The 13626-nt window shown below is 44.4% G+C and overlaps 1 protein-coding gene across 2 annotated transcripts in view; it reads left to right on the top strand.

Annotated features, from left to right (window-relative positions):
* The first annotated feature begins 7208 nt into the window (after positions 1-7208).
* The window catches only part of LOC118367146 (acid-sensing ion channel 4-A), a 100975-nt gene continuing 94557 nt past the window's right edge, over positions 7209-13626 (top strand). The window contains exon 1 of one of the 2 annotated variants that reach the window (XM_035750231.2): positions 7209-8162. In XM_035750231.2, coding sequence (XP_035606124.1) covers positions 7587-8162 — 576 coding nt within the window. In that variant the 5' untranslated portion in view covers positions 7209-7586. The remainder of the gene's footprint in view (positions 8163-13626) is intronic. The other variant, XM_035750230.2, reaches the window with a different exon arrangement.

Raw genomic sequence — 13626 nt, 5'->3', positions numbered from 1 at the left:
TGGTCGGTTTCAGGCAGTTGGATTGTCTGTTTGGTGCAGATAAACACCTTTGTTACTGCTTGTTACCTCACCTGCATTCAAGGAACATTTTTTAACAACTGTCAGAGAATTAATACCTCTCTATCAACAATTACATAGCCTCAGAGTCTCAAAGTTCATTTGCTTGTGTAGCAGCAAGGCTGGCTAGGGTCTGTCAGAATGTCAAACCTCCTATCTCATAGTTGCACTCTTGGGAATGAATAGATATGCCTGTGTGGAAAACATTCACCCCAAGGAACAATTCTTTCAGCAGAGATAAAATAAAATACATTTCTTCCCAAGATAAATCAAAAATATATTGAACAGCAAAATGGAAGCGCAACAATCTGGATTTATTATGTAGCACAAAACTGAAAAGTGAAGGTAATTCTCCAGTTCTATGCTGAACAGAGATATGAACGCAACATTCAACAATTTTTAAGATTTTGCTTGGTTACAGTTCATATAAGGAAATCAGTCAATTGAAATGTATTCATTAGGCCCTAATCTATGGCTTTCACATGACTGGGAATATATAAATGCATCTGTTGGTAGGAGATTCCATTAAAAAAAAAGGTAGAGGTGTGAATCAGAAAACCAGTCAGTATCTGGTGTGATGACCACTTGCCTCATGCAGCTTGACACGTCTCCTTTGCATAGAGTTAATCAGGCTGTTGATTGTGGCCTGTGGAATGTTGTCCCACTCTTCTTCAATGGCTGTGTGAAGTTGCTGGATATTGTTGGGAACTGGGACACGTTGTCATACACATCGGTCCAGAGCATCCCAAACATGCTTGATGGGTGACATGTCTGAGTATGCAGGCAATGGAAGAACTGGGACATTTTCAGCATCCAGGAAGTGTGTACAGATCCTTGCGACATGGGGCCGTGCGTTTTCATGCTGAAACATGAGGTGATGGCGGTGGATGAATGGCACGAAAATGGGCCTCATGATCTCGTCACGGTATATCTGTGCATTCAAATTGCCATCGATTAAATGCAATTGTGTTTGTTGTCCGTAGATTATGACTGTACATACCATAACCCCACCACCACCTTGGGGCACTCTGTTCACAACGTTGACCTCAGCAAACTGTTCGCCCACACGACGCCATACACGCTGTTTTCCACCTGCAGATGGGCTTCCCTGAGACAGTTTTTGACAGTTTATGCAGACATACTTCGGTTGTGCATGCCCACAGTTTCATCAGCTGTCTGGGTGGACAACTTCTTTGCTCGCATTGAGGACAATACAGTGCCACCGACACGGCCCGCTACCAAAACCTGCGGGCTCTCCTTCACTGCAGCCAAAGTAAGTAAAACATTTAAATGTGTTAACCCTCGCAAGGCTGCTGGCCCAGACGGCATCCCTAGACGCATCCTCAGCACATGCGCAGACCAGCTGGCTGGTGTGTTTACGGACATATTCAATCAATCCTTATCCCAGTCTGCTGTTCCCACATGCTTCAAGAGGGCCACCATTGTTCCTGTTCCCAAGAAAGCTAAGGTAACGGAGTTATATGACTATCGCCCCTTAGCACTCACTTCCGTCATCATGGAGTGATTTGAGAGACTAGTCAAGGACCATATCACCTCTACCCTACCTGACACCCTAGAACCACTTAAATTTGTTTACCGCCCCAATAGGTCCACAGACGATGCAATCACAATCACACTGCACACTGCCACAACCCATCGAGACAAGAGGAATACCTATGTAAGAATGCTGCTCATCGACTACGGCTCAGCATTTAACACCATAGTACCCTCCAAACTCAACAGTAGGCTCGAAACCCTGGGTCTCGACCCCGCCCTGTGCAACTGGGTCCTGGACTTCCTGACGGGCCGCCCCCAGGTGGTGAGAGTAGGAAACAACATCACCACCCAGCTGATCCTCAACACTGGGGCCCCACGAGGGTGCATTCTCAGCCCTCTCCTGTACTCCCTGTTCACCCATGACTGCATGGCCATGCACTTCTCCCACTCAATCATCAAGTTTGCCGACGACACGACAGTGGTAGGCTTGATTACCAACAACGACGACACGGCCTACAGGGAGGAGGTGAGGTCCCTCGGAGTGTGGTGTTAGGAAAACAACCTCATAATCAATGTCAACAAAACAAAGGAGATGATCGTGGACTTCAGGAAACACCAGAGGGAGCAGCCCCCTATCCACATCGACGGGACAGTAGTGGAGAAGGTGGAAAGTTTTAAGTTCCTCGGCGTACACATCACGGACAAACTGAAATGGTCCACCCACACAGACAGTGCCTCTTCAACCTCAGAAGGCTGAAGAAATTCGGCTTGTCACCAAAAACACTCACAAACTTTTAAAGATGCACAATCGAGAGCATCTTGTCTTTCTGTACCACCGCCTGGTACGGTAACTGTCCTGCCCACAACCGCAAGGCTGCACAACGCATCACCGGTGGCAAACTACCTGCCCTCCAGGACACCTACACCACCCGATGTCACAGGAAGGCCAAAAAGATCATCAAGGACAACAACCACCCGAGCCACTGCCTGTTCACCCTGCTATCATCCACTTTAATAATTAAAAATTGGATGTAATAAATGTATCACTAGCCACTTTAAACAATGGCTTTATATAATGTTTACTTTATATAATGTTTACATACACTACTTTACTCATCTCATATGTATATACTGTACTCTATACCATCTACTGCATCTTGCCTATGCCGTTCGGCCATCGCTCATCCATATATTTTTATGTACATATTCTTATTCATTCCTCTACACTTGTGTGTATAAGGTAGTTTTTGTGAAATTGTTAGATTACTTGTTATATATTACTGCATGGTTAGAGGCATAGCATTTCGTTACACTCACATTAACTTCTGCTAACCATGTGAATGTGACAATTTTTTTTTGATTTGGATGGTCTCAGATGATCCAGCAGGTGAAGAAGTCAGATGTTGAGGTCCTGGGCTGGCGTGGTTACACGTGGTCTGAGTTTGTGTGGCCGGTTAGATGTACTGCCAAATTCTCAAAAATTACTTTGGAGGCAGCTTATGGTTGATAAATTAACATTCAATTCTCTGGCAACAGGTCTGGTGGACATTCCTGCAGTCAGCATGCCAATTGCACGCTCCCTCAAAGCTTGAGACATCTGTGGCATTGAGTTGTGTGACAAAACTGCACATTTTAAAGTGGCATTTTATTGTCACCAGCACAAGGTGCACCTTTGTAATGATCATGCTATTTAATCAGTTTCTTGACATGCTACACCTGTCAGGTGTATGGATTATCTTGGCAAAGGAGAAATGCTCACAAACAGGGATGTAAACAAATGTGTGCATATTTTAGATACATAAGCTCTTTCTGCGTATGGAACATTTCTGGGATGTTTTCTTTCAGCTCATGAAACATGCGACTAACACTCTACATGTTGTGTTCATATTTTTGTTCAGTGTACTTACATGTACATCAAGTAATCCCTACCATCACAATAGTTTTTTAATGGACGAAGGTGTTGAATAGCCTGAAGCCAACGAGTGACATTTGCTCGGCTGCTGCTACCAAAATATGATATGAAATGTAATATGATTTTTACCAGGGCTGAGAATTGCCAGGAACCTCACGATACCATCTTATCATGATACTTAAGTGCCGATGCGATATGTACTGTGATTCGTACGATTCTATATGTATTGCGATTCGATACTGCAATTTCATTGATATTTGGTGTTCCAATCATATTGTTCACTTTATGTCTGCTGCAGAGAGCGCGTGAGAAAATGGGTTTTGATCCGTCATGGAAATGAAAGAGCTGAAAACGTGTTGGCCCACTATTTAAAAAGTAGATGGAGAATAAGCTATAGAATGAAAAACACTGGCGTTTTAGGTGTTATATTATCCAATTATACTTGGAGTCAACGAATCTATATAATTATCGTCCAAAAAGAATATTGTGAAGTCTTAATGTGTAGATTTTTTTTTCCCTAATCCCTAATATTTACCATAGTCTCTAGGTTTCACTCAGTCACTTCACTGGAGGTTTATTGAATCCTATCATCACAATAGCTTTCTTTAAGATGTTATGATTCCCCCCCCACGTCTTTGAAATACACCAACCAATCAGAAATACCCTATATTCCATGTGTGCTTTGTGCGTGAACAATGGCTGCTGGAAGGTTTGTCGTTTTTGCGTCTCAACATAAAGCAGGGTATGGCAAAAAGCACAAAGATGCTGAACAAGGGTACAACACGCGGCAGGGAATTACCATGCTACTGGGAGTGGCAGGTGCCTCCTCTCACAGCTTATCAGTAGCACCATTTTCCTTTTCACTGGGATAAAAAGACTACGGCTACCAGCTGCTATCAAATACAGTACCGCTGGATGAACCCATTCCTCCTTATTTTTGAGCTCTCAAAATATTTGAATAATGTGATCGAAACAGCAAAAAAAAAGTTGTTTATAATCTGTGCTCAACAGGTCCCATGTTTAATGAGATGAAATAATCCCAGACATTTTACATACGCACAAAAAAAAGCTTGTTTCCCTAAAATCTTGTGCATGCTGACTGCAGGAATGTCCACCAGAGCTGTTGCCAGAGAATTTCAAATTCATTTCTCTACCATAAACCGCCTTCAACGTCATTTTAGAGAATTTGGCAATAGCTCCAACCAGCCTCACAAACGCAGATCACGTGTAACCACTCCAGCCCAGGACCTCCACATCCGGCTTCTTCACTCGCGGGATCGTCTGAGACCAGCCACCCGGACAGATGATGAAACTGTGGGTTTGCACAACCAAAGAATTTCTGCGCAAACTGTGAGAAACAAGGAAGCTCATCTGCGTGGTTGTCATCTTCACCAGGGTCTTGACCTGACTGCAGTTCGGCATCGTAACCAACTACAGTGGGTAAATGCTCATCTTTGATGGCCACTGGCACGCTGGAGTAGTGTGGTCCTCACAGATGAATCACGTTTTCAACTGTACCGGGCATATGGCAGACAGCGTGTATGTCGTCGTGTGGGTGAGCGGTTTGCTGATGTCAACGTTGTGAACAGAGTGCCCCATGGTGGTGGTGTGGTTATGGTACGGGCAGGCATAAGCTACAGACAACGAACGCAATTGAATTAAATTGATGGCAATTTCAATGCACAGAGATACTGTGATGAGATCCTGAGACCCATAGTTCATCCGCCGCCATCAACTCATGTTTCAGCATGAAAATGCACAGCCCCATGTCGCAAGGATCTGTACACACTTCCTGGATGCTGAAAATGTCCAGGTTCTTCCATGACCTGCATACTCACCAGACATATCACCCATTGAGCATGTTAGGGATGCTCTGGATCAATGTGTGCGACAGCATGTTCCAGTTCCCGCAAATATCCGTCAACTTCGCACAGCCATTGAAGAGGAGTGGGGCGACATTCCACGGGCCACAATCGACAGCCTGATTCACTCTGCAAAGGAGATGTGTCGGCTGCATGAGGCAAACGGTGGTCACACCAAATACCGACCGGTTTTCTGATTCACGGCCCTACTTTTTTTTTAAGGTATCTGTTACCAACAGATGCATATCTGTATTCCCAGTCGTGGAATCCATAGATTTGTGCGTAGTTTCCTTGTATGAACTGTAACTCATTGACATCGTTTATATATTTGATCCGTTAGTGTACTGTGTTTTTTGGGTTGTAAGATGAAAAAAACCTGTCTTGGCTAAATGCAAATTTAATTCTCTCCATTATGAGAAATTGTTGAATTTGCCAGATGTGGCTGCTATATTTTTTGTAGACAGGAATGAGGGCTGTACCCCCTCCCCCGGGATGATGGTCTGCCCAGCCCTCTGTGTGGCTGTTGTAAAGAACCTCAGCAACTTCAGGGTATCTCTCAACAAAATACTTCATGTACAGCAGACCTCACTGCCAGAAGCATGGTTAATCCATCTAAACATCATTACCACCAAGTTAATGTAATATTCCTTAGACACAGTGTCTCAATGTATCTGTGCGGAATTATGATCAAGGGTCCATCCCTTTCTGTTTGACGGAGTAAAAACCCTCGTTGAAGTGACTACCGTGACATTGATCAAGGGAGAAGGGTCAAGGGTATGGCTTCAGCAGCTACTTGAGGGCACTTTGTCAGCTCTCACTGTGGATGGGAATTTCCTTGGCTTTGCGCAAACTAAGCGTATATCGATTGTTCTTGTCTTTTCAATCAATATCTGCATTCTTGATCATTTCTTATTTCTATAATTTGACAAGATTTCATGCTATTCGGTTATTAACTTTCAGAAGTCAAAGGTAAACTTTCCTGCTGTTTCCCAGTTTTATTTAGTCCCCCCAGTCTATATAGTGAGTGAGTAAGAAAGGTGGAGGGTCCGTGGAAATAACAATTTGATGAAGCTTTTAAAAGCCTATATCCTCTACCCTCTCACCATCTCCACTTGCGAGGACTTGGCACGTACTGTATGTTGAATGCGTTTTTAAATTCATCTTCAAAACATGCCTTTTTCCTCTAAAGGTCCCAGCCCGGTGTGATGTGAATCACATGACTAATCCAATTTAAAGGGAAATAACATGCATTAGGGAGCCCACTTCTGTGCCTCCCATTCACATCATTTTGTTTGGCAATCTGATAATGGCCGTTAATAACATGAAGGCGGACACTGTCAAAGAGGAGGAGTGGGTGGAAATCCATACTTTATTTCAACATCTCCAGCGTCATCACGGTCCCAGATCAGAAGGCATCCCCGAATTCAAATTCGTGCTGGAGCCTCTGTGACGCTGCCATTAATTCCTGATAAGAATGGACCGTTGTACTGCCTTCCTTAATCTCTGACAGATGCTTCAGACGGATCGATAGTCTTTCACTTTTTTTTGTTGTTCCAAAGAGGAGATTGATTGCTAGGAGTTGCCTGGTGCTCCTTTCCACTTCTCTCACTCCTCATCATTGTTCCAATTGGGCATTCTCTGGGGATCTGAGGGGGGGATTTAAAACTAGTGACACCCTGCAATTCTCATAAAGCACCGGATGTTTGGCAGAACAACCTTTGACCCTAACTTATTACGGTCAAGGAGTAAGACCGTTTCAAACAAGTGGATTAAGCAGGAGCGGGCTGTGGGAAGCACAGTGACGTACAACGGGGGAAGTTGCAGCCCGCGCCAGTGAGGAGGAAATAATCACAGTGTTGCCTTCTCATGAATTATTAAGTAGCCCCCTGCCTCTTTTAGCTTGACTCAAAATGCTGCATTTTCATGTGTGGGTCTGAAGCGGAGAGCAAGGGTGTTTTTTTGACAGCTGTATTACTGCTGATAAGCAAGACTCTGCGAGATGATCAAGTACTGAGACACGCATCCAGAACAGCAGCACAGCAGCACTATTCACTACGAGCAGTGGCAGTCAGTAGCAGCAGCAGGAGCAGTGGCAGCACTAACAGCAGCAGCAGCAACAGCAACTCTCTCGTGCCTTTTTCTTCTTCTTTGTGGAGTTGTAATCTGTTCTGAGGACAACAGCCGGAGAAGACGGGACAAGTGGATCAGGGCTGACAGCTGTCATCAAAACAACCCCAAACGCAGAGCTGGCTGCCCACATGCCGATCGAATTTGTTTGCAAAATCAAATTTGCAGAGGAGGATGAGAAGCAGAAAGGCAAGCAGGATGGGGACAAGGAGAGCCTGATTGAGGAGAGCTGCTCACCTCCAGCTAAGGACCTGGTCGGCTTCGCCAACTCCAGCTCTCTCCACGGGATTAACCACATCTTTGTCTCGGGGCGCCTGGGCATTCGGCAGACCCTCTGGGCACTTGCCTTTTTGGCTTCTCTGGCACTCTTTCTGTACCAGGCGGCAAAGTGTGCCATCTCTTACCTGGAGCACCCTCACGTCACCGCTCTGAATGAGGAAGCGAGCCCTGAGATGGTCTTTCCCGCTGTGACCATCTGCAACATCAACCGCTTCCGCTTCTCCGCTCTCACCGACGCCGACATCTACCACCTGGCTAACCTCACAGGTCTACCACCAAAAAACCGGGATGGCCACAAACCCACCGATTTGGACTATCCTGCGCCGGACATGCAGGACATCTTCAACCGGACAGGACATCAGCTGGACGAGATGCTGAAGAGCTGCAACTTCAGTGGACAGAACTGCTCTGCTGAGGACTTCTCTGTGGTAAGTTGAAAAGTTTCCCAAAGTAGCTGACATACCTGTGTCTTGTTCTGAGAAAGAACATTTAATTCCCGGGTTCTTCTGAACTAAAAAAAAACATTACAGATACTGAAAACACAGGGCATTAGAAAAATAAGTACACATGTGTTTGGAAGTTAAATATTCTGCAATTTGATCAAAAACACGGATCCTTGGACACTTTTCTTGTTTTTGCAAAGCACCTGGAGGCATGAAAGATAATGTTGGAGTCGGCTATATACTTTAAAGCCAGTGTAATTTAAATTCTCCGTGTTTTAGTGTTACTTCAAGAGCCATGTGCTTTTTACTGGGAAAAGCTGAAATAAATAGGATTCAGAGCTCTGTGTCTCTGTTATCTTTCGTCATATACAGGGGAGCAACAGTTCTCTAATGATTTCCTAGCGTTTGAGAATGTAACGGCATGGAACGACGGCTCTGGCTGCTCTCAAGAGAAAAATGGTTTGCAAACTGAGAGAGTACACGGCCACAAAATTACCTTTTAAAAGCTAACTTCTCTCTCCCTCACGCCCTCTCTCTCTCTTTCTCTGTCTGGGATTGTGGCTCCCTAGCTCTCACAGCTCTTGTACCTTTCAGGAGGGAAGGAGTAATGTTCCACCAATGTTGTATTTCAATCTCGCTGCTGTTAAGATGAAATATTTAGAGACAGACATACATGATTTTTGCATTAGCCAGATTGACTAAAAGGAATTAAACCATTTCCATAAGCTTCTCTCACATCCAGTCATGTCCTCTCTCTCTCTCTCTCTCTCTCTCTCTCTCTCTCTCTCTCTCTCTCTCTCTCTCTCTCTCTCTCTCTCTCTCTCTCTCTCTCTCTCTCTCTCTCTCTCTCTCTCTCTCTCTCTCTCTCTCTCTCTCTGTGTGTGTGTTGTGCACTATTTATTAAAGCCACAGTCCTGAAAGGAGATGGATTTTTTTTCCCCTCTCTCAAGGAGGAACAGGAATATGCAATTGCTTTAGTGATGATAAAGTACTGGTGTCAAGTGTTAATAGGGTCTGTTGAACATTGATATGCTCACCTTCCTGAGACCCAAGGATTCTCTCTTATCGTGGTATTACACCGTTTTAACCTTTGATATGCCAAGTTACGGACCAAGGAAATAATGACGTGTCCTCTCTGATTTCTGTGGCTGCTGCAATGTATAGGCAGCTTTTTTCCTCTTCGTAGTATTTCTGATCCTACATAATTACTCACGTAGACATTTTACTACCCCTGTCATGTACATTTAATAAGATTTTACATTTGACATTTTGACATGCCAAGGAAAATGCCATGTATCCCTAGGGGACCAAAAAGATGGGTAAAGATGGCAAAACACTGGCAGCTGTGGAGATATGATTCCAACAGTTTGTTATGCACTCGGGTTCAAGCTACAGCATTTCTACACCAGCTGATGAGAACGTCCTCTGACACGTTGACAGTCACTTCTCGCGCGGTACATTAATTAGGGGAGGAGCGCGACGTCCAGGAACGGGGCTGTCCCGTGTCAGCTGTTGAAACCTTGCTAGTTCTCTTGGATGGGGAGTGACTTCAGCACAGATTTAAGATCCCATAGAAAGTTCCTTAAGTTGCTGTTCTTTCTCTGTATAGCTCTGTGGTCGGCATTTGGGGGGGGGGGGCTGTCAGTTAGATTTGTTACAGGCTTCCTACTTCTTCCACGCATGACATGTCATTTACTGCACCCCCAAGGGCAGCAGAACTTGGAGGGAGCGTCCGTGTGAGGAGCCAGTCAGCCTGGGTTGGGAGCTCTGAGTGAGGGCAGAAAGGGATTGGATGTGAGGGATGTGCTCTAGCTAGCTAACAGATGTTAAGCCCAGCCACAGAGTTTCTTTCACACGGCATTTACTCCACTTTTCATGTGTGCGTGCCTCTGAGGTGCGTGGAGCGACAGAGGTGTGCACCACAGTAGCTAAGGCTGAATATTAAACTAACTCAATGGAAGCATGGTTATTACAGTTGAAATGCTATCAATCACACGCACACTAATACATGCACACACACACACACACACACACACACACACACACACACACACACACACACACACACACACACACACACACACACACACACACACACACACACACACACACACACACACACACACACACACACACACACACACACACACACACACGTGCGCTCTCCATCTCTCTCTGTACACGCATTCATTCTTCTTCTTCTCATTGATTTGCATTTAGCGGGATTGCCTTGTTGCACAGCGTCGTGAGTTTCAGTGGATCGTTTGGAGGTCTCCAGATGTTTTGTTCCGGTAATGACTAAGATGGTGCTCAGGAGAAGAGTCTGATGAATAGTCTCATCACAAGGCCTTTGTCCGTTTCATTTTTTTTTCTTTTCTGTCTGTCTTTATCCTTTTACTCAGGGTCAGGTAGAAATCACCAACAAATCTACTTTGAAACAAAAGTGTACTCAACTCACACACATGGTTATGGGCTAATCTGTACCATGTCAGATATGGAGTTGAAATGTATTCAATTTTGAGTTTGCATCCCCGTATTACGCGACAATATATACATCAAAGAAGACTGAAATATAACAAAACTGTTTGACATAGAAACATCGGATTTTCAGCGCAATTTTTTGAAATAATGTTGATTAATTATGAAATGAGGAAAAATAGGAATACATTCCACCCATGAAGCCACTAGGTCATTTGATCGTAGGAAAGAGAGACTACCGTGAAACTGCCATTTTGTTTTGGTCTTTTTCTATTGTTTTTAAGAAATGGTCTCTCACAACGCTTGAATGGTCACAAGTCAGACACAAACACAACATTTTATTGAAAAATAAGTGTGTCACTGTGCGTCTGAATCGTGTGCTTTGAAAAGCAATAATTGGAAAAGGGGGGGAAAAAAGGAATTCAAACCGTGCATTTGCGCTCGAGGCACTCAAGACCCTACCTACCAAGATAGAGATACGTAGCAATTTATTATACATTCTGGTGAAATGATTGTTGAAGGAAAATAGGCATGGTTCAAAACCTGTGTCTTTGTCATCCAAACACAGCAGCTCCATGGAACCGTATCGTCAGAAACACCTTGGATGAAAGTGGACTATCAAAGACCTGTTGTTATTTTTCAGAAGATTGATAGGTGTATTTTTAGGTGGATAGGTGTATTTTTAGGAGCGGTTCTTCTGCATTGAAAGGAAAATGCAAAGAAAAATGCAGCTACTAGCATAGTCGTATTGTTTTATTTGTACAGATACCCAATGTTAGCCATTCCCAGTCCATATTCAATTCACCAACCTGTTTTCCATAGAGGTCTTGTTGTTTGACTGGTCAACACATAGAAGAAAAAAAACAGACGATCGATTTTTAGGATGCGATCCGTACATAATTATGCATCGAAATGATTTGTTTCCCTTTGATACCTTTGCTGATTGGTAGCATTGTTTTTTTACTAGCATTTTATGCCATTTTTTTTTTATAATAAAAAAAGTCATATTATTGACTCAGATGAATTCATCAGCACCAGATCGAGCTAACTCAACATGCCTTGACACTTTGTTGTTCATTTTTGTAACCTCAGGATAATTGTTCATTCATTTGTGTGGCGCTATCGTGTGGATCTGGCAGAGAGCCTTTGGCTTTTTAAACAGGATATTTTGGATTTGTTTGCTCTCTGTCGGCTCTGTTTGCAGCTGCATTATCAGATTTATCTCTCAGCTAGGACGGAACCCTTCTGCATATATTCATGGGGTTAACTAAGTGGCGTTGGACTTGTAATGGTGTGCAGCAACCTATGAAACCTGGGTTAACGCAGTCGCCATTAAAGGTCCCCCCCCCCCGTCTGCAGTTTGTCATTTCTGCATGTTAAGTCTTTGTTGAGAGGCGGCTGTGTTTTAGTAGACAATAAAACATGGAACGTGTAACCTGAATGGTTGAATATTCTTGATCTCCACCTCATCTATTTTGATCATATTCTAAAGGGTTGGAACAAGGATGATGCAAATCAATAGTGTGCAGAAGGGTTCGGCAACCATGTATGGTGATGCTGCTGTTGATCCTTACCGAGGCTGACAACTGCCTTGAGATCTGGGGGCTTTGTTCATACAAGCTCCAGTGAATTTCCTATAGGCCAAAAACTCCCAGTCAACAACAAAAGGCACTCTCTAGATCTGATTCCTTCGTGTCGTCCTGTGAGAACTTTTCCCATGAACAGGTGCTCTGTGTTGTGTCTCTGTGTGGCTGGCACCCACTCTCTCCCGGGGTGGCATGTCTCTTTTGTCTTGGAGTGAGTGCTGCACATGACGCGCAGGAGTATGTGAATGACAGTTCCCCCCAGTGGGTTCAGCGTCCCTCCCCGCATCCCTCCAACCCCCAGATAGAGACAGAGGACTGGGGACCAGGGAAAGTGACCACTTTTCTGGAGATCCATCTGAAACAGCCTGTCAATTAGCCAATCCAGTTCCACTGCAGTGGGCCTCTTTCCCTCCAGTCTTCGCAGCTTACCATGCTACTCCACATTTGATGTACAGACTCACTCTGAATTCAGAGCCCGTCTTCGGTTGGGATATGAGCAGCTCGCCAGACCAATGCACAGTCTGTGTAGTTATTGCTCCTACACGTGTAAAGAATACCCCAGTTGATCCCACATCATGCTGCTCTGATGGGGGATATGTGAAGAGTACAGTCGGTGGAACCTATTCCAGCCCTGTCCCACACACTGTCCTCCTCCACGCTGCCACACTCGCTGGAGATGAATTACAGTCAAATTGGTCGGCTGCTTTACTCGATATGCATCATCAACATCTAATCAGATAAATCCCACCTGTGACCAGTTATTGTATGATACAAAACCAAACAGTTTATTTTTTAAGGGGGTGATTTGGCTTTTTAAAATAATTTCTGATCACATTTAAAACGTCTTACCTCTGCAATGTTTGGAGCACTAGACTGTATATCAGATGAAGCTAGAGCTTAGGGATGGCTTTTAACTCCACGATAAAGGCTTCTAATGCTCTGGTGCAGTTAACCCCCTCGAACCTCTGGGAGTCTTTACTCACATACACATATGTCTCCTTTTGATAACTAGTACACCAAGCTGTTGTGTGTGTGTGTGTGTGTGTGTGTGTGTGTGTGTGTGTGTGTGTGTGTGTGTGTGTGTGTGTGTGTGTGTGTGTGTGTGTGTGTGTGTGTGTGTGTGTGTGTGTGTGTGTGTGTGTGTGTGTGTGTGTGTGTGTGTGTGTTTCATCACCGGCTGAAGGACTTGATTCATCAAGATTGATAATAACCCCGAACTTTGTGGCCCTCCCCCTTCCAATGGATCGATAAATCCTTCAGTCAGATTGCTTCCCAGCCCTTAAGCCTGGTGTGACTAATTATCTGGTTGCTGTGTTTTGGGCCGAGTCTCTGCTGCATTTGTTAGTGCTGCCAGAGCCCATGTTCGAGTTAGATTTTAACATTTC

The sequence above is a fragment of the Oncorhynchus keta genome, chromosome 34 (assembly GCF_023373465.1).
Source record: "Oncorhynchus keta strain PuntledgeMale-10-30-2019 chromosome 34, Oket_V2, whole genome shotgun sequence".
In the NCBI taxonomy this organism is placed as follows: Eukaryota; Metazoa; Chordata; class Actinopteri; order Salmoniformes; family Salmonidae; genus Oncorhynchus; species Oncorhynchus keta.
The sequence above is the reverse complement of the archived record's forward strand: the minus strand, read 5'-3'. Positions and strand labels throughout refer to the sequence as shown.